This window comes from Chionomys nivalis, chromosome 2 (assembly GCF_950005125.1).
Source record: "Chionomys nivalis chromosome 2, mChiNiv1.1, whole genome shotgun sequence".
Lineage (NCBI taxonomy): Eukaryota > Metazoa > Chordata > Mammalia > Rodentia > Cricetidae > Chionomys > Chionomys nivalis.
The window spans coordinates 23,129,274-23,156,606 of NC_080087.1; the positions used below are offsets into that span (position 1 = coordinate 23,129,274).

Genomic DNA, 27,333 nt, shown 5'->3' on the forward strand with positions numbered 1-27,333 from the left:
ATGGGAATTTTATTGCAAGGGGCTACTTATGTAGTTGCAAAAAAAAAAAAAAAAATCGGGTATGTTGCAGGAGGTCCTTCCACTCCTCCAGCTCCTCCAGCCAATAGCCGATGAGAGACCACGCCCCAATGGGCTGGTATTTGACTGGAGGAGCGGAAGGACCTCCTGCAACACCGGTACATTCTGCATATAAAGTACAACAGGGAAGGAGAGAGGACCTTTCCCAGTCAAAGGATGGAAGAGATGTAAAGGGTTGGCAGGAGATGAGATGAGAATAAGAAAGACAGTGACCTGAATGGGGCAGAATAAGAGGGGAAAATGTTTCCTTTGTCTTTTAAGTAAGCTGTACACATGAAAATATCTGACGATTCTTTTTCAAATAAAAGAACAGTGCAATTTTGGCTTATGCTCAGACTTTTTTTTGAATGTGACAGTACAAATCAAACACAAAGCTGTCCACACAGGCACACCATATTCATGAAGAAATTACTTTGTAATTGGGTTACCAGGTTGTGTAGCATACTGTTCTGGTTAAAGACCCTTCAGTGAAAATGGTTTATTAGAGAAAGCATGAGTATCCACTATTGGAGCAAAAGAAGCAAGGCACAAAAAGAGTACACACACTTTGTTCACTTACATGAAATTAGAACAGGAGGAAACTTCAGGAACAAGAAGTCAGCAGGTGGCTTTGGGGGAGGGGGTCCGCAGGGAGTGACCTAGCTGCCTGAGGAGCCAGCCTCCAGCTTTGCTAGCTTTCTGCTGCTAGTGCTTGCTCTGCCCTTGTTTGGGCGGCACCATTTTGACCTCCACCTTCTCGTCTTGTGTCTTACCTCGTTAGAAGGACACATTCCTAAAGGATTAGACAAGTCCCACCTACTTAAGTGTAATTAAATCTTAACAGCTGTGTCAATGGAAATCTTATTTCTAAATAAGGACACATTTTGGGTGGAAAGTACCATATTTCAACTAGTAAAAAGTGATAGATCCTGGTGAACAAAATCTAGTAAACCACACAGACATTTTGGTATGACACGTGCTTGTCAGTAGAGAGGAAATAAAGTCCACAAAACTAAGTGGTTCTGTCACCTTAGTGAAATTTCTATGCTCCAGTGGTCTGGGACATGTCCATATTCCCCATCCAAGGTGAAGTTGCTTTATAGTGCCTCCCAAAAACCAAGAGAGATACACAACAGTTACTGGGCACCTTTGGATTTTGGAGGTAGCGTGTACCTCATTGGGCATCTATTGCACCTTTTTTTCCTACTGCATCTTTCAAACGGTATCAATTGTTGTTGTAGCCAGAGCAGGAACACATTCTATAACACCTAGGATGCCATGCACATTGCAGTGTCATTTGGACCACACAGCCCAGTGAAGTTTAAAGGGCCAGAGGTGGGCAGTGATGGTGCACAGAGCTGCAGCTAATAACTAACCACAGTGCTTGGCTTTGTAGTATACTATGTCTTTTCTTTCTTTGCATTTTCTTGCTTTCTTAAATTGAGTACACATGTTCAATGCAAAGCAGAAATGAAGGAGGCAAGCGTTTGTCTCCTTCCATCCACCTTAGATGGAAAATATTCATCTTATTAAATTTGGCGTTAGCAGTAGTCTTCACTTACTGTTTGAGAATGGCCTCCACATGTTTGAGTTGTGGAACTGCTTGGGAGGATTAGGAGATCTGGCCTTGTTGGAGAAGGTGTGTCATTGGGGTGGGCTCCTGAGGTTTCAAAGTACACACAAGGGCCAATCTCACTCATTCTCCAATTTAGGGATCAGGAGGTAAACTCTTAACCACCGCTCCAGTACCATGCCTGCCTGTTTGCTGCTGTGCGCCCCATCATGATAATCATGGACTACTCTGAAACGGTAGACTAGCCCCCAGTTAAATGCTTTTCTAAAATAAGTTTCCTTGGTCCTGGTGTCCTCGCAGCAGTAGAAAAGTAACTAACATTTTTTCAAACTCAGGAAGTTCTTTTCTATTCTAATTTTCTGGAAGATTTCAATATTTTAGATCATGAATGGGTGCTGAGTTGTATCAAATGCCTTTTCTATATCTGGCAAGATGATTCTTCAGAGTTTCTACTTGTCATTACTACAATAAATTGCATTGAATTATTAAAGACTTCCAGAAAACCTTGCCTTTCTGAGATAAACCTTGCTCCATCATTGTGTATTGCTATTGTTATATCTATTGATTGATATCATTGGTGAGGAACTTTTCAAGGTATAAAATGAAAGATTGTGTCTTTCTTTTGTGTTTTTGTCAAAATTTGGCCCAGGGATTGTGTTGATTTATTAAAAAGAAATCTTCCTTCTACTATTTTAAAGTTTCTCTGGATCAGTATTGTTTATTTATAGTACACTTGATATAATTTACCAGTGCCTACTTGGGTTTAGCATTTTCTGTATATAAAACTTTGTTTTTTTTAATTGGGAATTAAATTATTTAGTAAATATAGGAATTCATTGGGTTTGATTTATTCAGTGAGTTTTAATAAATTGATCATCTCATTTATCTACTTTAAAATGTCCATTATTATGTTGTTCACATACTAATACTTTTTTCCTACTTTTCTTGCATATATATGTGTGGTGTGTGTGCATATATGTAAGCATGTTCGCATATGTGGGTGCATATGTGTGTGAAGGCCTGAAACTGTTGTTAGCAATCTTTCTCTATTGCTCTTCTGCTTTATTATTTAGAAGCAGGGTTTCTAAATCAAACCCAGAGCATCCGGATAAGGCTAGTCAAACCAGCAGCTTGCTCCAGGGATTCTGAGAGTGTAATTACAGGTGGGACTCCTTGCTCATCCAGCATTTACATGGATGCTAGTATGGCAAATGCTGTAACTTCTTAGTCATCTTCTCAGAAAGCCTAATACTTTTAATAAATACAAGATCTGCTTCATAGCCATCTCTCATTGCTGCTACTAGAAATTTCTGGTTTTGTTTTGCTCAATCAATCCAATACGGAGCATTTAGGCACAAGTCATTTTTAAAAGGAATCAAGTGGGCTTTGTTAATGTTCTTCCAGCCATTCTCCTTCACCTTATGTTCAATTTGATCTTTGTTCACTGTTTTCTTTTAGTGGAAACAAACAGTTAATTTTAAGTGTTTCTTCTATTTTCATGTAGACATTTTAACATATAAAATTTTCTCTTAACTGCTGTCTCAGCAACATCTTTAAATCTTTCATATATGTATTCTATTATAAAGTATTCAAATATTTCTTTTATGCTTGTCTTTATATATTTATTTGGAAGTATTTTTATTAAATTTCCAATTTGAGGGTTTTATCAGTAATAGTTGTTATAGGTTTCTAATTCTATTTTGCAAAGACAATATCATCTGTATGGTTGTTAACTTTTTTTCTGATTTATCGTGATATCTATGTTATGGCCAATGTTAATAAAAGCCAGTATTCAGTTGGACAGAATGTGTATCTATAGTACAGGCTGTAACATTTAGTAATTGCCATTCCAACATTATAAAACCTTGATGATTCCTCTTGCACTCATTCTACCAATGATTTAGAAAAGATGCCTTGGACTGCAGAGATGGCTCAGCCATTAGAGGTTAGGCTCACAACCAAAAACAGAAAAGAAGCATTATTTCCTTATTATGATTGTAAATGTTTAGGAATGCAACTCAACGGTAGAGTGTTTGATTAACATGTACAAGGCCCTGGATTCAGTCTCCAACATCACATACACACACACAAACACATACACTCACACACACACACAAAGAAAAAAGATCAATTATGATTTGGGATTTTTTTTCTTCTGTCAGTATTTACTTGAGAAACTTTGAAACTTGCATTAGTTGTAGACTCCTTTAGAATTATTATCTTCTTAATTGTTGAAACCATGGGTTCAATTCCCAGCACTGCACAAACCAGATGTGGAGGCATGTGTGTGTGTGTGTGTGTGTGTGTGTGTGTGCATTTTCATCACTTGGAAAGTGGAGGCAGGAGAATCAGAAGTTCAAGGTCATCTTGACCATGCAACAATTTTGAGGCCAGCCAGGGATATGTGAACACTTGTCTATGGTATACAAATAGTCTAAGTTGTGCCTCAGTTTTCAAAGATGCTATCTGTGATGTTTAGCGTTAGGTTCAGGTAATGTTATTAGCTTAGTAGAGTTTTTGTGTTTTCGCCTGTGCTTTATTTTACGAGCTCCTTATTTGATTTTCTTTTCTTTCTTTTTTTTTTTTTTTTAAAGATTTATTTATTATGTACACAGTGTTCAGACTCCATGTATGACTGCAGGCCAGAAGAGGGCACCAGATCTCGTTACAGATGGTTGTGAGCCACCATGTGGTTGCTGGGAATTGAACTCAGGACCTCCTGAAGAGCAGCCAGTGCTCTTAACCTCTGAGCCATCTCTCCAGCCCCCTCCTTATTTGATTTTCAACAGCATGTGCTACACTCAAACAAGAACACTTAGATTAGTATCATTTGTATATTGCAAAGAAGATCTTCTCAAAATGTCTTCATTTATCATTTCTTCCTTTTGCATCAATAATTCAAAATAAAAGGAAAATTTTTATGACTTCACAGTTCTTAAGCACTTTAAATAATGCAACAGTAAATGGTGCCACTGTGATAATTATTAATTTGTTTGTCTCAGAAAAAAATGGGTGTTTGATTATTTATCATTCTCTTCATATTGACTTTCACTTCTTTTTGTTCTTGTTCTACCAGATATTTCTGGAAATGCTAATAGCAAATTGATTATGTGACTTGAATGAGAGCTTGAAGATGATCTAGTCTTAAATTACTGAAATATTAATTTCTTCTAATAGTTCACAACATCCTTACTGCGTTACTTCATTTATAGTGTCTCTTCCTGTCATTTTATCAGCTATGATCCTGTTGTAGTGAGTGATTTCTTGGAGCAGTTTTCTCCTTGCGAGCTATCCTGGGTACCCCGAGTATTCATGGTGTCAAGGTTATGCAGGGACTTTTTTCCTTGCGTTTTCCTTGAGTGCCAGCAAGGTGCCAAACAAGTATCTTCTAGACAAAACACTGAAGAAAATCTACAATTCCTCAGTTGGTCTCCAGAACAAGTGCGCCTCTAAAAGGACAGAAAGCAGAGGTGCCTCTGAAACATACATCATTGTCCAGCCAGTGAATTCATCTCCACTTCCCTTTCCTGCTTTCTCCTTCAGATAGTTACTCCTCCTCAGTTCCAAATGCAATCCTTTTGCCAGCACTTGCATTCTCTCTCTCTCTCTCTCTCTCTCTCTCTCTCTCTCTCTCTCTCTCTCTCTCTCTCTCTCTCTCTCTCTCTCCTCTCTCCTCTCTCTCTTCTCTCTCTCTCCCCTACATTCAGGAGATCTTCTCCACGAAGTAGCATTTCTTGCTCTGTGCATTCAAGTCCTATCTCTGCATCTCTGCCTGAACTTTTTCCACTGTATAAATTAACTTTGCTTTCATCACAGAAATGGAGATGCCGTAGCCATCCTCGGTTCATCCCATCCCATCCCATCTCCTACTTTTTCTTTTCAAGTTTTTCGGAAGAGTGGTTTATGCTCCTCTTTTTTTCAAAGGTTATTATTTACTTATTTTAAAATTAGCATACAAAGTATGATATAGGACTTTTCCGTATGGGACTTGGATTCTTCTTACTTTTTATGAGTTTGAGTCTTATTCATCAACCACCTTGAACAATCTGATTTCCTTTACAAGACCCCCCAAAAAATATTTAAAAAGCCTTCCGTGTCCATGGGATATTTTTTTTTCTTTATCCTACTCAAAATCTCTGACTGAAGACTTTTGATTGCCAAACTTCCTTCTACGTTATTCCCTCTTACTTTACTATTTACTTATCTATTTGTGTTGCTTTCCAGCTGGTCTTCTTAATTAAGGATGTGGCCTCAGCTCTTATTCAAAGCAATTTCTCACTCTCATTACTAAGGTCAGTGCATCACACAAACGCACAAATTATTGCTCTTTTTCAGTCCTGGAAGTGTTTTAATGTGTTCACCAGGGCTGGGAATTGAACTCAGGACCTTTGGAAGAACAGCCAGTGCTCTTAACCACTGAGCTATCTCTCCAGCCCCTTGAATAATACCTTTAAAAGTATGAAGCAATGGCTTCTGTTCACTGAACTGAGTCCCCAAACCCTAGCTCATTTTAATTGATGTTTTTGTAATGTCACATCCTTGTTTTGATACTATCTTTGCCGTCTAGACAAATTTAATGTCCTTTGAACTGTAGCATCTTTTATATTAGCAAATGAAATTACAGATTCTAAATACTTTTTAAAAAATGACCTTTCAGGAATTAGTCTGAAGTTTCCAATGTCAATTTAGCTACTTAATTACCAGGAAAAGAGAAAGAACTTATGTAGCCATTTGAGCTTGTTTTTCTCAGTCAAGCTGACCGTCATTTTCTAGTTCACATAATTGTTAAGGAGATTTTATTTGGTAGCATAGGCAAAGGATGAGGCTCAGTAATGGCCACAGGGTAGTTCTCAGTCAGTGCTCCAACTGTTATTGCCAAACTGCTTGAGAAAATCAAGCGTCTCCAAGGCTAGACTTTTCCCCAAACTTCTTTTTATTCAGATGTTTTGCTTATCTAAGTGATGGTGTATGTGATAGACTGCTCCATAAAAACAAATACCCTGCAAAACTTCTGTGTGCCTAAAATAGCTTTGTTTTTGCATATTTCTGCTTGTAGAAAAATGTCACACTTACAATTTCCCAAGTACAAATTGTTAAACAAGTCTTACGTAAATGTGAAGTTTTCTGAAGTCAGTAAATATGAGAAAGAAATGAACATTTCTCCCTATTTCACCTTGGTTTTCCACAGTTACTTGGCAACCAACTGATGTTTTACAAAAACTTCCTGTGAATATTAAATTACCATTGGGACTTAATGTTTGTTTAATTGAGGATCAAAGACACAGTCACCAGGTCCTTGAAGGACACAGCTTAAACCTAACTAACATCTCATTGTCACAAGTGGCCTATGTTTTGTCCTTTTCGTTCAGTAATATCATCATGTGTTGTTCCTTGTGCATGATAAATTCATAGTAAAATCTCTGGATCCAGCATTAAAAGTAAGGGCATGTCATGTGTTAGCCACCCTTCTCAATGTCTCATGTGAGCCGGTCCTCCATGAGCTTTCTTTGCCTGCTTTGCAAGCATACATATATGTCCGGTGGGTAAGATGACCGTGCATCTGGTTTGCTTGGGGTGGACCTAGTTTCTATCCACCACTCTCCATTGCTTTGGCAGTTCTCTTCCCTGGAGCCTGTTTTCAGCAATAGCTAGCACGGCCATGCTAGATTTGAGAAATCAGAGTCACATACAGTACAGAGTCACACAGTACAATGGGAGTGACTAGAGCATAGGAGACAGCCATCACAAAAGTTTACTTACTAAAGAAAAGAGAGGAGTTCCTCTTTGAGGAACATATAGAGGAAGAGGGTGCTATAAAAAAGAACCACACCTCTGCCATCCCTCCTGCTGCAGGGGAGTGTCTGATGCATAGTACCAGGTTTCAACCACAGGAAGTATGCTATGCAAAAACTAAAGATTAAGAGGACTTGGGACACAGTGCAGAGTAATCCTTGGAAGGATAACTTTTCACCATTTGCATATTCTTTCAGGAACAGACAGAATAGAATACATGCTATGACTTAGCAGTTCTATGCTAAAGAAAATACTGTAGAGAATAACTTGTTCAAATGTGCAAGATGAATCCAGCAGGGTTTGTTAGCTCCATACTGGATGTAACTCATCTACCCAATAATAGAACGATTTATTAAACATGGATCATTCAAACAATGGACTATGCCACATACAAATCAAATAATTTAATTATACCTATATGTTTTATAATATGTGAACTTCAAAAACATATGTTGAGCCCCAAACAAGAACTATAATAGGATACAAAGCAGAATAATTTCATCTATACAAAAGAGTTGATGAAAATTTTTAGAATGCGTGTTCCCTGAAGCAGACCCTCCAAAAAGATTTCAGGCTCAGGGATTAAGGTAAAACTTGAAATTAAAGGTCTGTACCCATTTTTGACCTATGAAAAATGTCAAATATGGTTTAATCAAGTAGTTTATTTAGTAAGGGAAGAAAAATAGCACAGTGATGTATTAAGGAAGGAAGGAGAAAACTAGTGTTTGCTTGTAAGCCAGCTCTCGCAGTATCTCAATTTTAATCTCGTCAGAGAAGCACTGGGAGTCCATGGAAACTATGGAGAACAAATCTATTTTCGGGGTAAAGAAGTGGATATATTTCAACATTGTTTTGTCTGTTTTTGTTGGAAGGCTGCTCTGGAGTTTACCAAGTCTCACACAGCCTCCCAGTCTCATGCTAACATCTCAAGCATGATGGAATTAGCTTAGGCACTTGTTCTGGAAGATGTCATGACTGAGTCCACAGGCTGAGGTGCCACTTAACCATTTCTCTTTCTGGGCACAACAGCAACAGGCAGTCTTCTAGTTTATCCAGTGATAAATACTTTCAGATGTGGTGCTTGTTTCCCCAAATATAAAGAGGTTTTGCTCCAATCTCAGTTGAAATGTGTAATACTTGTTCTTCACTTCCAAAGAGATCTATCTACTGGTGGCTGCTGCAGAACCTCGGGCTCTTGAAGGTATTGTAGCCAGCTGTCCATCTGGTATGCCTATACCACTTCCTGCTCTTTGGCGCCAACGATTCTGTCACATGCCGTGGCTTGTTGAAATATTCGGTTAAGTGTACAGATGATGGTTTCCTTGAACTATGCTTCAGTTCACATGGAGATTCTGTCCTGAAAAAAAAAATGGTACTCTCTACCACCATCCATCATGATGCACACGGTTTGGAAAGGTGTCATCCTTGACAAAATCACCTCTCACCAGGGTAGGGGCATGGGAATTTTAAAAATATAAGTAAAGAATATGAAGACACATAAAAATAATAAGATAGAAGCCATAGAATAATACCGGGAGGACATTCCAGTGATAACTGAAATCCTGAAATTTACCCACATTTATTTTTCCACAGCTTTTATACCCAACATAAATCAGGGAGGGTAACAAGACTTTTTTTTTTTACATGATACAAAGGATAATTCACACAGTAAATGACTTTATCACTGAGACATCAAGTCATTAGCATTCCGTTGTCTAGGTAGCGAAGGTGCTGAAGACTGACCCTTCCCCAGGTGACCTCATCGTTTCAAAAGAAGCAGCAGAAGTCCATTTGCATAACCTGACCACCTGTCAGGATTGAATGGAGCTATCTAAATTTCAGAAGAACCAAGAAATCTTGAGTTGGGGCATCTACGCTTGTCGATCATTTGAGTAACCTCCAAACTCTCTGACCGGCAGACAAGGTGGAAATGGGTCCACATTTTTCGGCCTCCACAGAAAGGGCAAAGGTGATGAACTGGATAGAGTTGTGATGAGAACCGTGTCCCTACATCTTTCACACTTTCAAGAGAGGCACTAGTGTGGCCTCTCATTCTCAATGACATACTATTTCTAATGGTTTGTCTTATATGCAATAAAGGGGTTTCAAGGACCTAATACACATTTTGTAGTATACCTTACCTAATTTTACTCCTCAAGTCAAGGAACCAATTTAGAACTCACCTGTTCTAACAGGGCCCTAAATACTCCCATTTTGATTAAGCATTCGTGGAGTGGCAAAATAAGCGTGGATGATTCCATAGACTCACTGGGACCAGGCAGGGGCTAGGGGCTAGGAATCTATTTGGCAACTGATCAAGGGCTGCCTTTTCTCTCGCTGACTGCCCATGATATTTTGGATTCCTAATAATTCACACAACATCCTATGTCTAAGAGGTCTTCAAAGACACGGGAGTTCTCCTTTCTGTGGCGTAAAGTTACTCATGCATGTTTTGTTTTTTTTTGTTTTTTTTTGTTTTTTTTTTAACGTGAAGATTTGTAAGCAATGGCACAGATGTTTGCTGTGACATTGAAAATTCCTTGTTGAGGAACCAGAACTTCCCTTCAATAAACAATGTGACACTAGGCAGAGGTACTTTCTTCCTCAAAACCTTATCATTCCTATTTGATAACATGGAACTCAGTTCTACAGTGGTCTTTCCTGAGCCCTGACTGGAAAGAAGAGCTGTCACAGTGGCTACCTGACAGTCGGGTTCCCCTCAGTAGTGCATGTCTGTTGCTGGTCTAGCAAAATGAGAGCCCTTCCCTGCGTCAGTGTTCTGTTGATGGCTCCTCCCGTTCTGAGTACACTCTCTTGTGCTCACCCCTCATAAGACTTTCCTTTCCTTCATACTCTGAAGTAGTCATAGCTTCCTTCATAACCTGTCATAAAACAATTTCCACATCTTGCTTTATCATCTCTCCTCTGCCACTATATTTTAAGGAACCATTCCAGTAATGTATTAGAGACTGGCTTTGGTAGTCCTTGCTAAGACATATTTCACTGAGTCTCAGGAAAGTTCCCTAAAGTTAAAAAGCATATATTTATCCATCTTATATTCTAGGTCCTGTTTCAGAAAAGTCTTCACAGTTCCTGTCTGTATATATTAGCCAGGTCCTATGACACATTAGGTAATTTGTTTCCTCTTGGGGGTGAACTGTTTTCCAGTTAGGCCCAAATTGGGCATAATTCTTATAATGTCTGTATAAACCATGACAAATAGGGATAAAGTCTTGTAGATTTAGATAGACATGTTCCTTTCCTTCTGTATAGAATTACTGGAGTAAATGAACACACATTCCCCTTTGGTGAAAAATCATGAAAAAGCTTCTAGTCCTTGGCTTCCCCTACAGTTGACGGGGAGTAGTTATGAGAACTGACTTAGGTTTGGAAACTGGGTGAGGAGTCAGTGTTTTTCCATTGTGACAGATGATTGTCCTCTGCTCTGGTCTTGAAGTTATGATTTTGTTGTTGATGTTTTTGCTGTTTTGGGGAAGAGTCTCTCTGTTGTCCTAGAACTCACCGTGTAGACCAGGCTGGCCTTGAACTCACAGAAATCCACCTGTCTGTATTGACAGCATTCCAGTTAGAACAAGTTAGTAATATACAAGTCTGAAAACAAGCCTCCTGCTCCCCATTTTGACTTACTGTCTTCCATCCTCAAGTAGGGCCAGGCATCTGTACTTCAGCTGGAGGAGTCGAGCTTTTACGCAATTCAGGGTGTCCAGATCACCTGCTTCCCAATCTGTAGGTCCAGGAGATGGAGAATAGCTCAGTCGCTAAGAGTTATCAAGTAGGAATGATAATAATAGCTCCTCTGGTTGCTCTTCCGGAGGACCTGGACTGGATTCCCAGCACCACACATGACAGATCACAACTGTCTGTAACTCCCATTCCAGAAATTCTGACATGCCTTTCCGGCCATTGTGAGCACCAGGCACTCAGGAGGTACAAAGACATATATGCAGACAAAGCACTCATACACACAGAGAAAATTAAAGTAAAACTTTAAGCCTGTAGGGCCAGAAATTGGGTTATTCCTGTCCTAGGTCTCGGGGTCCCACTCCTTTAATCAGGACTTTGGTTTAACATAGGATAATTGCTGGTACTTCTAATTCATCATTGGAACTCACAATTAGATCCTGTGCTTGCTTTCTTAATAGTCTATTCTATAGCCGAAGATAAGGAAGCAGAGTGTCCCCTTTTAGAATAACCGCTGTCTTTCACATCCTCTAGTGAGTCGAACTGTGTCCCTAAAAATATATGTTGACTTTCCAATCCTTAGAGTTGATAACTGTGGCCTTATTTGGAATTCGGCAGTTTTGGAGTTTTTGCAGAACTAATCAAATTAAAATGCAGTCATGCTAGATTAGAGCTGGCTCCACATCAGAGTCTACCACTTTTATGAGAAAGGAAAAGGAGATTTTGAGATAAAGAGACAAACATGCAGAAGGAAGAATGCCATGTGGTGATGGGGGCAGAGACTAAACTGACTCACACGGAAAGGCCAGGACCTTGGAGGATTGCTGGCCCCACCCAAAGTTAGGAAGCACCAACGAGGACTTTCCCTGGAGCTTTCCTGGGATCATGGCTCTGACTGGAGCACTGACTTCTGGCCTCTGGAACTATGCGAGAATGTGTTTCCAGTCTGCATTGGTTATGGAAGCCCTAGGAAACCAATATAATGAGTGTTATCAAACACGTGTCTACTGATCTTGTTCTGTGCATGCTACAAATTTAGCATTGCTATGAAGCCTTGGGATGAGCTTCTTTGTGTTTTTTGTTCTTTTTATTTGATAAAATTTTGACATATATAAATCTCATTTATTAAATTAAAAAATAATCATTTTAATATGGTCTTAGGGATTGGATCCAGGACTCTGCTCAAGCTAGGTAAGTGCTCTACCACTGAGATTTGTCCCCAGCCTTGAAAATGAATTTATTTTGAGACAGGCCAGGTTAAATTGTTCAGGCTAGCTTTGAACTCCCCTCTGTATTTTAGAAATGGCCGTGAATCAGGGATCTTTCTGCCTCAGTCCCTGGCATCTATCCCAGCCCCTGTGGCCTGGGAGTTGCATTAGAAAAAAATCCTAAGAGGGGCGTCTCCACTGGCACACAGAAATCCAATTAGGTCAGATCAAACCGAGTTAAAATGCTCGCTCTTGGGTGGCCAAGCGCATGGCAGGGAGACAGGAAAGTGGGCAGCCCATGCAAACCCGGAACCACATGTTTCTACTCTGGGAGCCCACTTAAATACCCTGTGGGAGCAGTCCTGACCGTGGCAAGCTGGAATTTGGAGTCCAAACTAATGCAACTCCCAGGCTAGGGGGTGGGGGCAACTTATAAAATAAAGAATTTAATTTGAGGGTTTGTTTACAGTTTCAGAGGGTCAATCTATGACCATCATAGAGGCGAGTGTGGCAGCAGACAGGAAGGACTGGCACTGGAGCAGTATCTGAGTGCTTACATCTGACTGGAAGTTGGAGGCAGGGGGGCAGGGTGGGCGATGGTATGGGCTTTTCAAACCTCAAAGCCCCCACTCCCCTTAACACAGTTCCTAAAAGGTCACACCTCCTAGTTCTTCCCAACAGTTTGACAACTGGAAACCAAATAGTCAACTATATTAGCCTATGGGGGTCATTCTTATTCAGACCACCACAATATGAGACCTCTTCGCCCATACATGCCTTCCATCTGTGTACCTGTCTCTCTGTCTCTTTCTCCCTCCTCTCCCACACTACTATGTGAAGTGTAATGTATGAGTTAAGTGTTTTAGTGATAAAGATTGCTAATAGCCACACTATCAAGAAAAATAGGATTACTGGTAAATTGTAGTCAATGAAACTACTGTTGCTTTGTGGACTTAATTTTAGCCCAATAAATTTTAATATTGTGGAGAGATACAAGAATATTAATTCTTATTTCTGACAGCACATTCATGATACCCACTGTTGTGCTTTCCTTTCCCTTTAAGGGACAAGCCACACCCACTCCCATTACCTCTGACCTGCCTGCGCCATCTTCCTTCTTCTGTTTCTTCAGCGTGGCCACGTGCTCTCTCTTCTCTTCCCCTCTTTCTCTCTTTCTCTCTCTCTCTCTCTCTCTCTCTCTCTCTCTCTCTCTCTCTCTCTCTCCCCCTCCTTCCCTTTCTCCCCTTTTAATAAATGCTTTTATGGCTACTTTCTGTGTCCATGGGTCTGCTCACAACCGCTGCACATTGGGAACTCTGCGGGACCCACCGGAGCTTGCTGCTCCGTGAGCCCGCCGGGTGGCACCACAGGCCACACGGTGCGTGCCCTCCCGCTGGTGGGAAACTGTCACCGCTTATCGCTGGTTCCACCAGCCTGCCTCGGGAAACATTTTAAGAATAAGACCCACCATCATGAACAATGCATATTGGATATATAACCCTCACCTTCCTTCTAATTTTCTCTCACTTTACCTATGTGTTAATTATATTTATATTGAATGAATATCTGCCTATGTGTACGGACATAGTAGGTTTATTTTATAAACATAAACATATGATTATGATAGTTTATGAAACATGTGATCTGTTAATGTCATATTCATGTTAAATATTTTTTTATAAAGATTTATTTGTTACATATATAACACTCTTTCCATATATGCTTGCAGGCCAGAAGAGGGCACCAGATCTCATTACAGATGGCTGTGAGCCACCATGTGGTTGCTGGGAATTGAACTCAGGCCCTCTGGAAGAGCAGTCAGTGCTCTTAACCTCTGAGCCATCTCTCCAGCCCGTTCATGTTAAATATTAAGTTAATATTATATACACATGTTTATGATTTTAAAGTAATCTAAGAAGAGTTTATTCTAAATTTTTTACTGATAGTTTCCCAATAGGAAAAGGCCATGTGAATGTTGTATAATCATTAAAATTAAGAAACTTAACATAAATACAATAATTGGTGTAGTCCTTTTACACTTTTGCTGGTAGGTCTAGTAATGTCCTTTAGTGCATCATTTTTCCAGATTCAGGGTCCAATTTAGGATCATGAATTTCATTTTTGCCAGACTTTTGTCACCTTCAAGCTGGAGGACTCATCTGGCTTTTGTCTGTCATGGTACTGCACTTCTGAAAGGTGAAGATCAATTTATTATAAAATAAGTCTCAGGTTGCATCTGTGCATGCTAATGAAAACGCCAGCTCAATTTAGGTAGAAGCAGTACATAGAAATAGTATACAAAGTCCTATTGCATTACGCTGCTCTAGCCCCAGGCCTGTGTAGTAGTTACTGTTCTCTGAAGAAGTGTGACTTGGCCTATTAGAGAGTGTGGCTGAGGGCTCTGTCATGGTAATTAGACTGGATTATAGCAGAGAAACCAACCAGATACATACACTCATTCCCTGTCTCCGAATGAGTGGCAGTCCAGAGAAAGTTGGGCACAGGAAGAGCAAAGGGAGGCACAGGAGAGAATAGCTGAGTCATGCTCAGTGGCAGAGCACCAGAGATCAAAGGTGGCCAGCTTTCAGCATGCAGCTCTTAGAGTTGCTGGGACACCAGCACCACACTTAGCTCCAATAGACCATGCTTTGGCTGTGTGTAAATCTGGCTGTGTGGCTGTTTGTCTGTTTTATATGGAGCTCTAATTAACCGAGGAAACCTATTTGGGTTTCTCTTCCTTCTACACCGAGACTCACGATGAGCTAAATGATGCAGGTATGGCTGGTAGTGAAGAAACCAAAGTTCCTCCATTTTGTCCTCTGCCTCCATTTTGGGTCTTGTGTAAACTATTTCCCATAAAATATTCCAGTCCTCAGAAATGGCTGGGGGTAAAAGTAATAGGGTAGCCATCTGCAAAGTACAGATTTAACTGTAGAATATCCCCACCCGAAGGTCAGTTGATAAGAAAAGTTGATAAGTAACAGCCAAGGTTCAAAAATAAAATTTGTGAAAAGTCCCTAGATATGAGACAATCAGGATTGACTCCATCACCCCATACTCTGCTAATGCAACATTTCTGGGTTTTGCCTTTAAATAATGCTCTGTAGAAGGGCAGGGTACCTCCTCTCCCTGCTGCACTAACGAGATCCCTGCCTACTTGTAATCAGGCACTCAATGAGTCTTGCTTTTGGATTTCAGTGAGTCGGTCTCCCTGGTGGTCTTTTGGGGTCCCACAGACTGGGCTTAGCAGTAGAATGCTATAAACAAGCAGATCAATACCCGCTGACTACTAGGGCTAAAGAAGACAGTGTGCCTAAAAGAGAAAGTAGTGCACAAGCAAGGAAACTCACTGCTGAGCATATGACTTGTGCTTCAGCTAAATGTGCCAGCGCTGTTCTTCCCGTCTTAGACGGATGTAAATGGGAAGACAGTAGTCTCAAGACTTACAGTAACATCCCAGTGCAAATACTGCTTCCTAGAATGTCCTTTAAAACAGAGTGGGGATTAAAATGCTATTTAAATTTAAATACGGAACTGTTGCCTTCAAAGAGAAGTGGAAAATAATACAGGCAAAGCAGTCTATGGCTACGTTGTTGGTGAAACCAAAATGCCCTTTTTCCTTCCTTCCTTCCTTCCTTCCTTCCTTCCTTCCTTCCTTCCTTCCTTCCTTCCTCCCTCCCTCCCTCCCTCCCTCCCTCCCTCCCTCCCTCCCTCCCTCCCTCCTTCCTTCCTTCCTTCCTTCCCTTGTTTCTTTCCCTCCCACTTCCTACTTTTGATACAGACTCTTGTGTAACTCAGGCGTGCCTTGAACACAGTATGTATTGCCATGGATAGCCTGAATTTTCTCTAGTACCAGATTACAGGAATTCCCAATCATACTCAGTTCCTATGTGCCGGAGCAGGAATCCAGAGCTTCATGCATGTTAGGTAAGCTCTCTTCCAGCTGAGCTCCATCCTCAGCAGACTCTATTTCCTTGAGTCTTCTCAGTCACTGACTGTAAATGTTACTACCTTAGCTGTTTCAGGAATGCTTGATGTTGACACGTAGTCCTTCAGTTAAGGAGAAAAATCATTCATGTTAAAGAGACTGTATAGTACGAATTTTAATTGTTTATAATAATAAAAACCCGGAGTCAGATATTAGGGGGTGAAAGCTGAGAGATCAGAGAAGTAGTGCAGCCAGCCATTAGAAAGACCTTTTACCTCTGCCAATGCTCAGACCAAAGGGGCAATCGTGTCCTCAGACTGCATCCTCGGACTGCAACTGTCTCACCAAGCCTCAGACTGCATCAGAGCTCCTGTCTCCTCCTGCCTTATATTCCTCTCTCCACCCAGCCATATCATTTCCTGTCTTCACCTCCCTAGTGCTGTGATTAAAGGAATGTGATCCCAAGTGCTGGGATTAAATGTGTGAGTCACCACTGCCTGACTTCTAATGGCTTAGGTCTGCACTCTGATCTTCAGGCAAGCTTTATTTGTTAAAACACAAATAAAATATCACTACAGGGCTGTGTGTCTGTTAATTATTCAGTTTCAGGAATCTTAGTTTATAGACAAAAACAAATAAACAGTAAGCTTCTATATGAGTCTATTTTCTGATATCAGGCAATGTAGCTGAAATGTAGGAGTATACCTCTTATAGCCTGTAGTTCTAAGCATAACACATCTGTCTTTGACTGTCCACCCATAAAACTAAGTAGATTAATTGACTATTAAAGGGATTGATATGTTGAAGTGAAATTGTATTTTTATTTATTATGTGAAAATATTTCTAGGCACAATTATAGAACCAATTGCCACCCCACCTGGAACATGTAAACTTAATTAATCTGTGAGCTGTTTTATTCAAGTGCTTTTAGTGGCCCCGAAGTGACTGTTTCAGAATTGGACATTTAACTGAAAGTTAAAAAATTTTGAAATGAATCAATCAACTCTTCAGAGTGAGAGTAAATTATATTTTGTAAAAAGAAAATATGCTTGAATTACAAAGATACTTACTTGCGAAAAGCAATTTTATGTACTTAACGCAAAACAAATTTTATAACTTAAAGGAGATGGTTAACCGTGTATTAGTCTTTCCATGACTGATAATATTTGCCAGATAAGCCTGTGGGTGCATGAATACATATTCACTCCTGAAGATAATGAGCAAGTAGATTGTCAGAGCCAACAGTGTGCACATTTCTGCCACCAGGAGGAATGAGACAGCACCAAACTCAGGTCTCTTATTAAACAGGGGATGTGGAATGGCTTACCACTTGATTTTAGCAAGACTCATGTTCTCTCTGTTCACATTCAAAGATTCAAAATACTGTATTTTTTCTTATCTGTTTTCCTCTTTATCGAACTTCTATGCCTCTCTCCTCATCTATTGTCTATATTACAAATTTTGAAATGGGAAACATATAAGCTAAAATGTATAATTAGTCTAAACAGTGATTGAGAAAGGCAAAATATGTTTGCCATATAATTATCTTAACATACAATTTATGAGATTCTGAATTCATTACTCTGAAATTACATGCTTGAAATGTTCTGCCCCTCTGCTTTTGTCGATACTGGTCCCTGGCTTAGCAAGCAGCTTCCTTCTCCGCAGGGAGAGCCCCCTTTCCTTCTTTCCTGATGCTCCAGGCTTTAGAGGCAAGTGCTCTGTGATGACATCTCAGAGCTGTCCAGGCCCTTCCTGCTGCAGCCTCATCTGGCCCGCAACAGACTAAGGGCTAGATTAGACATTCCTCCATCACAAGCAATTTAGTATCATTAAAATGTAAAGATTGTGTTTTTATATTCCACAGCTACGCTGAGCTCTGCGAGGGCAAGGGACACATCTTGGGTATATCTGTATGCTCCATGTAATCTAACTAAATGACAAATTTCTCAAAGGAATTTGTCATGGAGTATTTTATAAATAGATATGAATAAATTAAAAAATTATTGTTATCACCTCCTACTACAAAGTGCAAATCAGTACCCTGTTGTAGGCTAGAGCAAGCACATCTGCTTTTCTAAATTCTGAGTAATGAGGTTTAGGGGCACTATCCACTGAAAGTTGGTAGACTAGGCAATATGAATGCTTGGTTGAAGTAGGAGGACCAATGTGAGTCTCAGGCTAACCTGGGCTACATACCAGACTCTGTCTCAAAAATTTGGGATTCAAGTTATTCAAATAACTTGAAAAGACCATACAGAATAATTTAGTAAAATGAATAAATGTTATCTATTTTAAAAATAATTATATTATTACCTATTTTATATGTATGGGTGTTTTGCCTGCATATACATATGTGTACCATGCAGTGACCATGGAGGCCAGAAGTAGGTGTCAGATCCCCTGGGACTGGAGTTACAAACAATTGTGAATCTCCATGTGTGTGTTGGGAATTAAATCCAGTCCTCTGGAAAAGCAGCCAGTGCTTTCTATCCACTGAGCCATCTCTCTACCCTCCCAAGTTATCTACTTAAATATCTATTATTGTTGTAAGGAGGACGCTTGTTGGTTCCCAGCTGCCTGGCTAGATTAGACCCGAAGTAACCACACAGAAACTGTATTAATTAAATCACTGCTTGGCCTCATAGCTCTAGCTTCTTATTGGCTAACTCTTATATCTGAATTTAACCCATTTCTATTAATTTATGTATGGTCACGTGGCTGTGACTTACCAGCTAAAGTCCCCAGTGTCTATCTCCGGTGGCTCCATGGCTTCCCTCTATTCTGCCCTCCTTCTCCCAGCATTCTGTTTAGTTTTCCCTGCCTGCCTAAGTTCTGCCCTATCAACAGGCCAAGGCAGTATCTTTATTCACCAATGGTATTCACAGTATACAAAGGAAATCCTACATCATATTATCTATTCGTAGTGCTCGGTAACTGTCACTAAAATTAATGTGAAGTCAATTTTTATCACCTCTCCAAAGACCCTAAATTCTTTAGTAGTTGTTTTCTATTTTCTTCACTCTCATGTCCCGTCCTTGGCAACACAAACCTTACTTCCTACCTCTGCAGATGTGCTTAGTCTGCTCCTTTCACATACATGGAACCATACTATCCATGGTGCTTTGTGGTTTTTAAGTAGCATTATGTTTTCAGGCTCATCTGTGTTGTGACAAGCATCAGTAGCTCATTGCTTTCATTCCATCCCATCACATGACTTCACAGTTGTTGATCCACTTCTTAGTTGATAAATGTTTGCGTTGTCTCTGGTTAGGATTAGTCTGAGTAATGTTCCCATCAGAATTCACGCAAAAGCTTGAGTGGGATGTGTGGAAAGGAAGTGATGGGTTGTATAGCAACTGTATGCTTAACTTTTTGAGGAATTGTCAAATTGATTTCACTATTTTACAATCTAATGAACATTAGATGAAGTTCCAAAAACTCAATATTCATGCTATATAAAAAAATGCTATCGGCTGAAGAGGGTGACAGAGTGGACCCTTCAAGTAGAAGAATAAATAACAACCTGGATTTAGCTTGTGGAAAACAGTTTGAGTAGTAGCTACTGGAATGTCAGGCAGTCAAGCCCACCTGACCCAGACTGGCCTTGAATTTGCTCTTTTCTTGCCTCAGTCACCTCACTAGTGGGATTTGCCATTAGTTATTTGATACAAATTTGCTACAAATAATTTCATTATTCATAAGATTTCAATGCCTTGATTTATTTCACTATTTATTATTAAGGCCAAATACCAATATCTATTATGTTAAATATTGTACATATTCATCTACTAATGATGCGGGCATGTTCTCTCTAGTATAACTGAAAATGCAGTTTAATAGCCCAGTATAAAGTTAATCGGCTTTTGTACTGTAACTTAGTCATCTAGTGTTTGTTGAATTCTCTTGTTGGTTCACCAACCTGTCCTTTCTCTCATTCTATTTACAGAAGAGTTACTTTGGAAAAGTATACTTTGCCTGTCTCGTTATTACATGCTCAGATAAATATTTATCTTGGAATATATGGTTGGTTCCGCTAATTAAATATGAGTACATTACCTCTAGCTATTACACAGGTTCTTTAGAGGAACAAAAACAATAGTGCCTGCTTGTGTCTGTACACGCATGTACACTCTTGTACACATGATAAATGAGGATTGATTAGATCACTTACATGATAGATCTCAGTTCAACAGTGGAATATACATGCTGGAGAGATTGAGAAGCTGCTCAGACCATGAAGCTGGGTACTTTAGCAGTCCCAATCCAGCACAGGAGGCCTGGAAGATCCCTTGAGAGACTCTGGTGTTGGGTTCACACTGGGAAGCCAAAGCTGGAGTACGTCAACAGAGGATAGAGCTGATGGGCTAGGGGCACTGGCTCAGGAAGAAACAGAAGCAGACAGGTAACACTGCCTTTTCCTTAGATCTCTTCATAGCTGATCCATCTTTCGGGAGGTGCCTTTCACTTTGATGGTGAGACTCCCCCAACAAAGGTTCCCAATACCCTCTTCTGGCTTCCACAGGACACCTTCAGTCACATGGATATATACACATAAATACACACAATAAAAATTCCTAAAAACAATGGTTTCAAACTTACCTTCTTCTTGGATCCAATCTGCATCTTGTCTAAAACATCTTTTCCCCCCTATTGGATGTGAGATTTATTGGTAAGTGTGACTGACAGGGTGTGGGATTCAGCATGCAGGAGGGCAAGGCCCATTGTATGCCAGAGGACTGTGATTAGGGACATTTGTCATCAGGGATGAGCAACTTCTTGATGTGGGATTCCCCTCTGTATGCTGTGAATACCACTGGTTAATAAAGAAGCTGCCTTGGGCCTATTGCAGGATAGAATAGAGCTAAGCAGAGAAAACTAAGCTGAATGCTGGGAGAAAGTAGGCGGAGTCAGAGAGAAGCCATGTAGCTGCTGGAGGAGACAGACACACCCTGGAAACTGGCCAGTAGGCCACGACCTTGTGGCGATGTACAGATTAATAGAGATGGGTTAATTTAGGATAAAAGAGCTAACTAGCAATATGCCTAAGTGATTGGCCAAGCAGTGTTTTAATTAATATAGTTTCTGTGATTATTTCAGGTCTGGGTGTCCGGGAAATGAACAAGCAGCCTCTGACTACAGCTTTTCAGCTACCACATCTTCAAATTCACCCGCTTTAAACTTAGTGGAATTCCCCACCCACTTCTCTGAGATGTGGGTCTTTTGGTTTCCAGGGAACTTGGTCATGTCTCTTTACAGGGCCTCCAGCACATGTTCCTTGTTCTACAGCTTGGTATGAAAGGACATGACAGCCTTATACCAGTGTGAATTTCGGCCACTGTGCCCTGGACCCTCTGAATAGCACACTGTGTAACAGTCTGAAGCATTGACATGGAAAAGTATGTCTGATTATCCGCCAGATATGTCTCTACAGATCCTCACGGAAACCCATACGAGTATTAGGCAACATACACTACTCCCTGAGACTTGTGTGTAGCCATCACTCAGCAGACCCCCACGAGGAAAGGAATCTTGTCAGCTTAACTTGAAATACTTTTATCCAGTGAATGTAGTGGTGCATGCCTTTAATCCCAGCACTTGGGAGGGTGTGAACGAGTTTGAGACCAGCCTTGTCTATACAGGGAGTCGAGTCCACGTTTCAAAAAATAGAATAAAAATTATGTTTATTCTTATTATAATGCACACAGTGATTAGACAAAAATAAGCAAACAGTGAATTACAGAAAGTTCAGATTTTAAAAATCATTTTGTGCCAGCTTTGTCCCACTCATGATTTCTTTCACCAACCTTCGTCCTTGTTTCTCTAATCCATTTAATTGCCTGTAAGAATATCCTTTTTAGCGACCACTCAGTGTTTTAAAGAAAAGAAAGACATTAGTCAGCTGTCAATCCCACAGAGTTGGGATCTTTTTATACCTGAGGGAGGCCTTCAACCGGAGTCTCTAACCTCGAGGTCTATAACTGCCTTGGTCCTCACTCTGTCCTGGCATAATCCATTCTGGTCACAGCCTGTAGGGGTTCTCAGTTGAGGGAGGAGGTGTGGTTTCACAATAATGAGGGCAGATGGGATGGGTAGGGAGGTGCATGCTGCACTGTAATTGTACACTGGGGATCTTTCTGTTTGTAATTATGCGTATGCATGTGTGTCTGTGTGGAGGCGTGTGCAGGTGAGCAGCTATCTGGACAGGCAGGAAGAGAACACTGAATCTTCTAGCGCTGGAGTTATAGCCAGTTGTGGGTGCTGGGTACTGAACTCCAATCCCATGCACAGGCAGGATATGCTCTTAACCAACGAACCATCTCTCCAGCCCCTTGGGATAGCTTTTAAATAAAAATTTTTATAGCATAAATGAAGACTATAAACATAAATAAGGAATACAGTATAAATAAGGGAAAAGGAACTGACAAAGGGGCTGGTGCTGATACACTGAGGAAGGAAGAAGGCCTCCTCTGTTGTCCCATATTGCAGAGGGCTTTAAAAGGCCTAACTGAATGTCTCCAATCCAGAAAAAAAAATAGCTATGATTAACTAATGCACAGTTCTTGATAATGCTGTTTCAAACTTTCTCTGGGTTTTGCTTTTTTAGGCACAACAGCAGGAAAGCGTGGGTGTCACATTTAACTTTTAGATATGTTCTGTGAGGTGATGAACTAATACTCACACAAACCATGACTTTGATCAGCGAGCGTGCATCTATACATACAGGCTAGTTCCTGATTGGTAGAACACACAGTCAGAAACATAACTCACAACAGAACCAGGTGATGGCTGTCCCCAAGGGCACTTTGAAAGAATGCATACTTAAATTGGATCCTGAAACTCATAGGTTTGAATTTATTACCCATTCTCCAAGAAATATTATAGTTATATATAAGATAGCATTACAGAAATGGAATTCGATGACCACAAATTGGTTGGTCTTTTAAAAATGATGACCAGAATTACGTTACTCCATGGAGCTCAGTCTTTGCTCTAAATTCAGTATGTCACTGAAGCATTTAAGTCTGACTGCAAATGGATTTATACATAATTTCTTTGAATAAATACCAACACGCTCTGAAATATAAAGGAAGATTTGACAAAGAAAATCCAAGAAAGAAAAAGATCTGGGTATAATGCAGTTTAATCACTGGATACTCTATCGCGGCTGCTTAAGTCTGGGTTTCTATTACTGACAGAACAAATGCACAAGCTGGGTGTGGTAGTTCGAGCCTGTGATCCCAGGATGTGGGAGGATGGCACAAAAGGATCGGGAATTCAAGGACAATTTGGGTCACATATTGAGTTTGAGACCAGACTGGGCTATATGAGATGCTGGCTCAACAAAGAAAACAAACAAAAAAAAACAAACATAAAACAGGATATAAGACCATAAAGCCTTAATTTCCTGTGATTTAATGGCAAACCTTCCCTAAATATCAAAATACTTGTACAGATTCATTGAATACTTTAAACTTTTATCTGGAGTTCATCGATGCTATTATTCTTAGGGATGAAATTAGTTATAGGAAATTATGAGACATCAATACCTTATTAAAAGATATAAGAGTAATATTTGAATATGTCTGGAGAACTGGTGAGATTCCACAGTGGGTAAAAGTGCATGCTGCCAAGCTTGACGACCTGACTTTGATCCCTGGAACCCGTGAACATTGTACTCGACACACACAATCACACACACACACACAATCACACACATATGAGAGAGAGGATAAATAAACGTGATAAAATTGAAAAAAATACACACAGATTTAGATTCATTCTATATAAAAATTTCCTACCAAAGTAACTTTCCATACACCTGTCTTTACATATTTAGCTGTCGACAAAATGGATTTTTTTTTGGCATGTGACTTTTTCCTCCACTTTCTGTGGACTGACCCCTTCTGTGCCTCTGTTTGCTTACATTTAAAAATGGAGATAACATTGTAGTTACCTCGTAGGAATGTTGAGAGAGTCAAATGAGATCATCTAAGAAGAAAAACTGTGCCTAGCTCATAATGAGTCTCAGTGGCTATTACTGTGGCTGACTGACAGTCAAAATTTGAGGCCTTGACATACATTGCTTAATCTATATTTTGGTATTCTGTTTTCCACTTGCATTTTGCCTGGTACACAGTGTAACTATCAAATTCTCACCATGTTTAGATTCATGCTTAAGTAAACAATCACATATTTTGATTAAAAATGTTTAGTATCTTTATGATGAGAGAGAAAAAAAAGTCAAAGTCCTTTGGACCAACATATTGTTTTCTTCCTGCCAATTTTTCACTTCTGAGAGGGAAGGGCCTCACTCTAGAGGCCTGGCAGGAAGAATTCTACATGAAAAAATGAAGACAGCAGGGCAGGCAGCACCAAGCCCAAGAGTGCAGAAGACCCAGAGTCGGCTTCCGTAAGAAACAAGCCACAGAAGTCTGGATTCCAAAATAGACAAGCAGGGCTCTTTGCGGGGCCAAATGACCATTATCTTCCTAAAATTACTCCAAGAATGTTTTGTAAGACAGACTTAAATAAACTGACCTGTTGGCCACTCTCAGCTCACTTCTGTTTTGCTTCTGAATACGTCAAGTTTGGCCAGCCTTCCTGGTTTACATTTTCATGTTTATCCTTAAACACAGCAACCACGCAAACTCTGAGCGGAATGTCTCTGTTTAAGAGTAGCATGCTGTATTTGTCTACTAACTGCTCTGCAAACTGAGTTTTGTGCATATTGTATTTTTTTCTACTTTTCTAGATTTTCTGCATGTATAAAATTCTGGTCTTCTTCTACACCAGCTTCCAACTATGTTTCTTGTGATTTTAACTCACTTAAAGGATGCGTATCATGTTGAATGCTGGTAAGTATATAAAGAATATCAAAGTAATAGTATAAAGCAATTAAGAACAGTGAATGTAAACAGAACTCTTCTTTATTCAAATCAGTAACAAACTGAACTGTCCTCCTTGCCTCCTGGCAAAATGTAATTTTTTTTTTTTTTGGCAAAATAATGCCAGCTGTTTCTTGATCCAAAGATGTTTTACAATGAAAAAACAGTGCTAATATTTACAAGAAGCAACATTTAAACGGCAGGTTTTAAATAACAGACACACAGACACAGACAGACACACACAGACACCCCCCACGCACACAAGTAGCTGGACTCAGGGCCTGTAATCACGGAAAAGACAGAGGCAGAAGTATCTCAAAGGTTTGAGGCCAGTCTGGTCTCCACTTTGAGGCCTTGTTTCCAAACTTACAGGTTTATCATCTCACAATCAAGGTGCTTTAATCTTGAGAGGGCCATTTTCCATAGGCTACAAACAGGAGGTGTTTTTTGCTCTCCCTAGGCAGGAGTAAAGTATTCTCTGTGTGTTTGACCAACTCTGGAGTTTGCGTTTGGAAAACTATTATCCATCTGCATTATTCCCACTTTATAAACAGAAGTCACAGAGACTAAATGTTGGGCTGCTGAGAGGGAAGTCCTGGATCTTTTCCCAACTTCACTGGGGGTAGGGTGGGGGCTCAGCCTGGATACTATTTCCTCCTTCGTGACTTGGTAAAGGTACTTTCCGATCTCCAGGAAGGTGACCGAACAATGTCGAGTGCCACCTTCCTCTCCCGTAGCCCCACGATGGGTCCCGGCCTCTCGCGGGCCCCGAAAACCCGCTTCCAGTGGCTCAGCTCCCGGGTACACGGGGAACCCACAGCCGCGGCCGCGTGACCCGACCACAAACGCGCGGCACCGCACGTGTCCGCGCGGTCCCGGGGCTCGCGCCGCCGCTCGCCAAGTCGCCCAGGACGGGCGGCGATCGGGGCCCTCGCCATGCTGTTCCGCTTCGGCGTGGTGGTGCCGCCCTCGGTGGCCGGCGCGCGGCCCGAGCTGCTGCTCGTCGGGTCGCGGCCCGAGCTGGGGCGCTGGGAGCCGCGCGGAGCCGTGCGTCTCAGGCCCGCGGGCACCGCCGCGCTGGCGCTGCAGGAGCCGGGCCTGTGGCTCGCCGAGGTGGAGCTGGCGCCCGACAACGAGGCGGCGGCGGCGGCCGGCGAGGACACGGGCCGCGTCGACACGTTCTGGTACAAGTTCCTGCAGCGCGAGCCCGGAGGCGAGCTGCGCTGGGAAGGTACTGCCCACCCGGGCCTCGGGGCGCGCACCCCGCGGCTCCCCCGAGCACCCCGCCGCAGACTCGGGCCCCGTAATCCTCAGCTCCCCCGTGCTGCGCGGCCGCTGTCTCAGGCGCGCACCCCGCAGCTCGCGCGCTTCCGAGCACACCCCACAGTCGGTCACCGCTGGTCCCCCAGACCTGCCCACTTACTTGACCCCACCTCGCTGCACCCGTTCCTGCCCTAGGCCTGACTGAGCCTAGGCTTGTTGCATCTCCGTGTATTTTATCCTTTCAGTGAAAAAATACTGTGCACCTGTCACTGTGCGTTCAGGTTCTTTTTACTTTTAGAGATTTTTGGACTGGAGTCCAAGTGCAGAGTTTTCTTCCCAGCATTTGGGAGTATTTCTCTACAACAGATTCAGAGAAGCCAATGTGTGGCCACTTAACATTTCAGTAAGGAATGCCCTGAAGAAGCGGTACCAGCGTGTTTACCCATGACACAGGGTGAATTGACACAGCCTTTTCTTTGAAGGAAATGACCAGGGTGGAAAATTGAGATTATATATGCGTGGTGGTTTGAAAGAAAATGGTCCCCAAAAGGAGCGACAATATTAGGAGGTGTGGCCTTGTTGGAGGAAGTACGCCACAGTGGAGGTGGGCTTTGAGAGCTTGTATATGCTCAGGCCATGCCCAGTGTCTCAGACCACTTCCTGTTACTTGCCTACCAAGGTGTAGAACTCTAAGTTCTGGATCATGTCTGCCTGCAGACCACCACGTGGCACCATGATGCTAATGGACTAAACCTCTGAAAATGCTACCCCAATTAAATTAAAGAGTTACTGTGGTTATGTCTCTTCATATCAATAGAAACCCTAACTGAGACACCGTGGTTCAGTGGTTGTTTAAATGCCATGGAAGGAATGCTTCTTCAGACGTTCATAAGGGCAGAAAAACAGGCCATTAGCCAGGAA

The 27,333-nt window shown here is 41.2% G+C and overlaps 1 protein-coding gene and 1 non-coding gene across 5 annotated transcripts in view; one reads left to right on the forward strand and one right to left on the reverse strand.

The window, feature by feature from the left end:
* Positions 1–27,333, forward strand: part of Epm2a (EPM2A glucan phosphatase, laforin) — a 173,582-nt gene that overhangs the window by 29,923 nt on the left and 116,326 nt on the right. For 2 of the 4 annotated variants that reach the window (XM_057754339.1, XM_057754367.1), the window contains exon 1: positions 26,032–26,380. The exons of the other annotated variants lie outside the window; for them this stretch is intronic. In XM_057754339.1, the coding sequence (XP_057610322.1) occupies positions 26,086–26,380 (295 nt within the window). In that variant the 5' untranslated portion in view covers positions 26,032–26,085. Of the gene's footprint in view, positions 1–26,031; positions 26,381–27,333 lie in introns of those variants that run through there. 4 annotated transcript variants of the gene reach the window in all.
* LOC130870585 (small nucleolar RNA SNORA70) lies at positions 21,682–21,815 on the reverse strand. Its single transcript, XR_009056729.1, has one exon. It is a non-coding gene; the product is annotated as a small nucleolar RNA SNORA70 (small nucleolar RNA).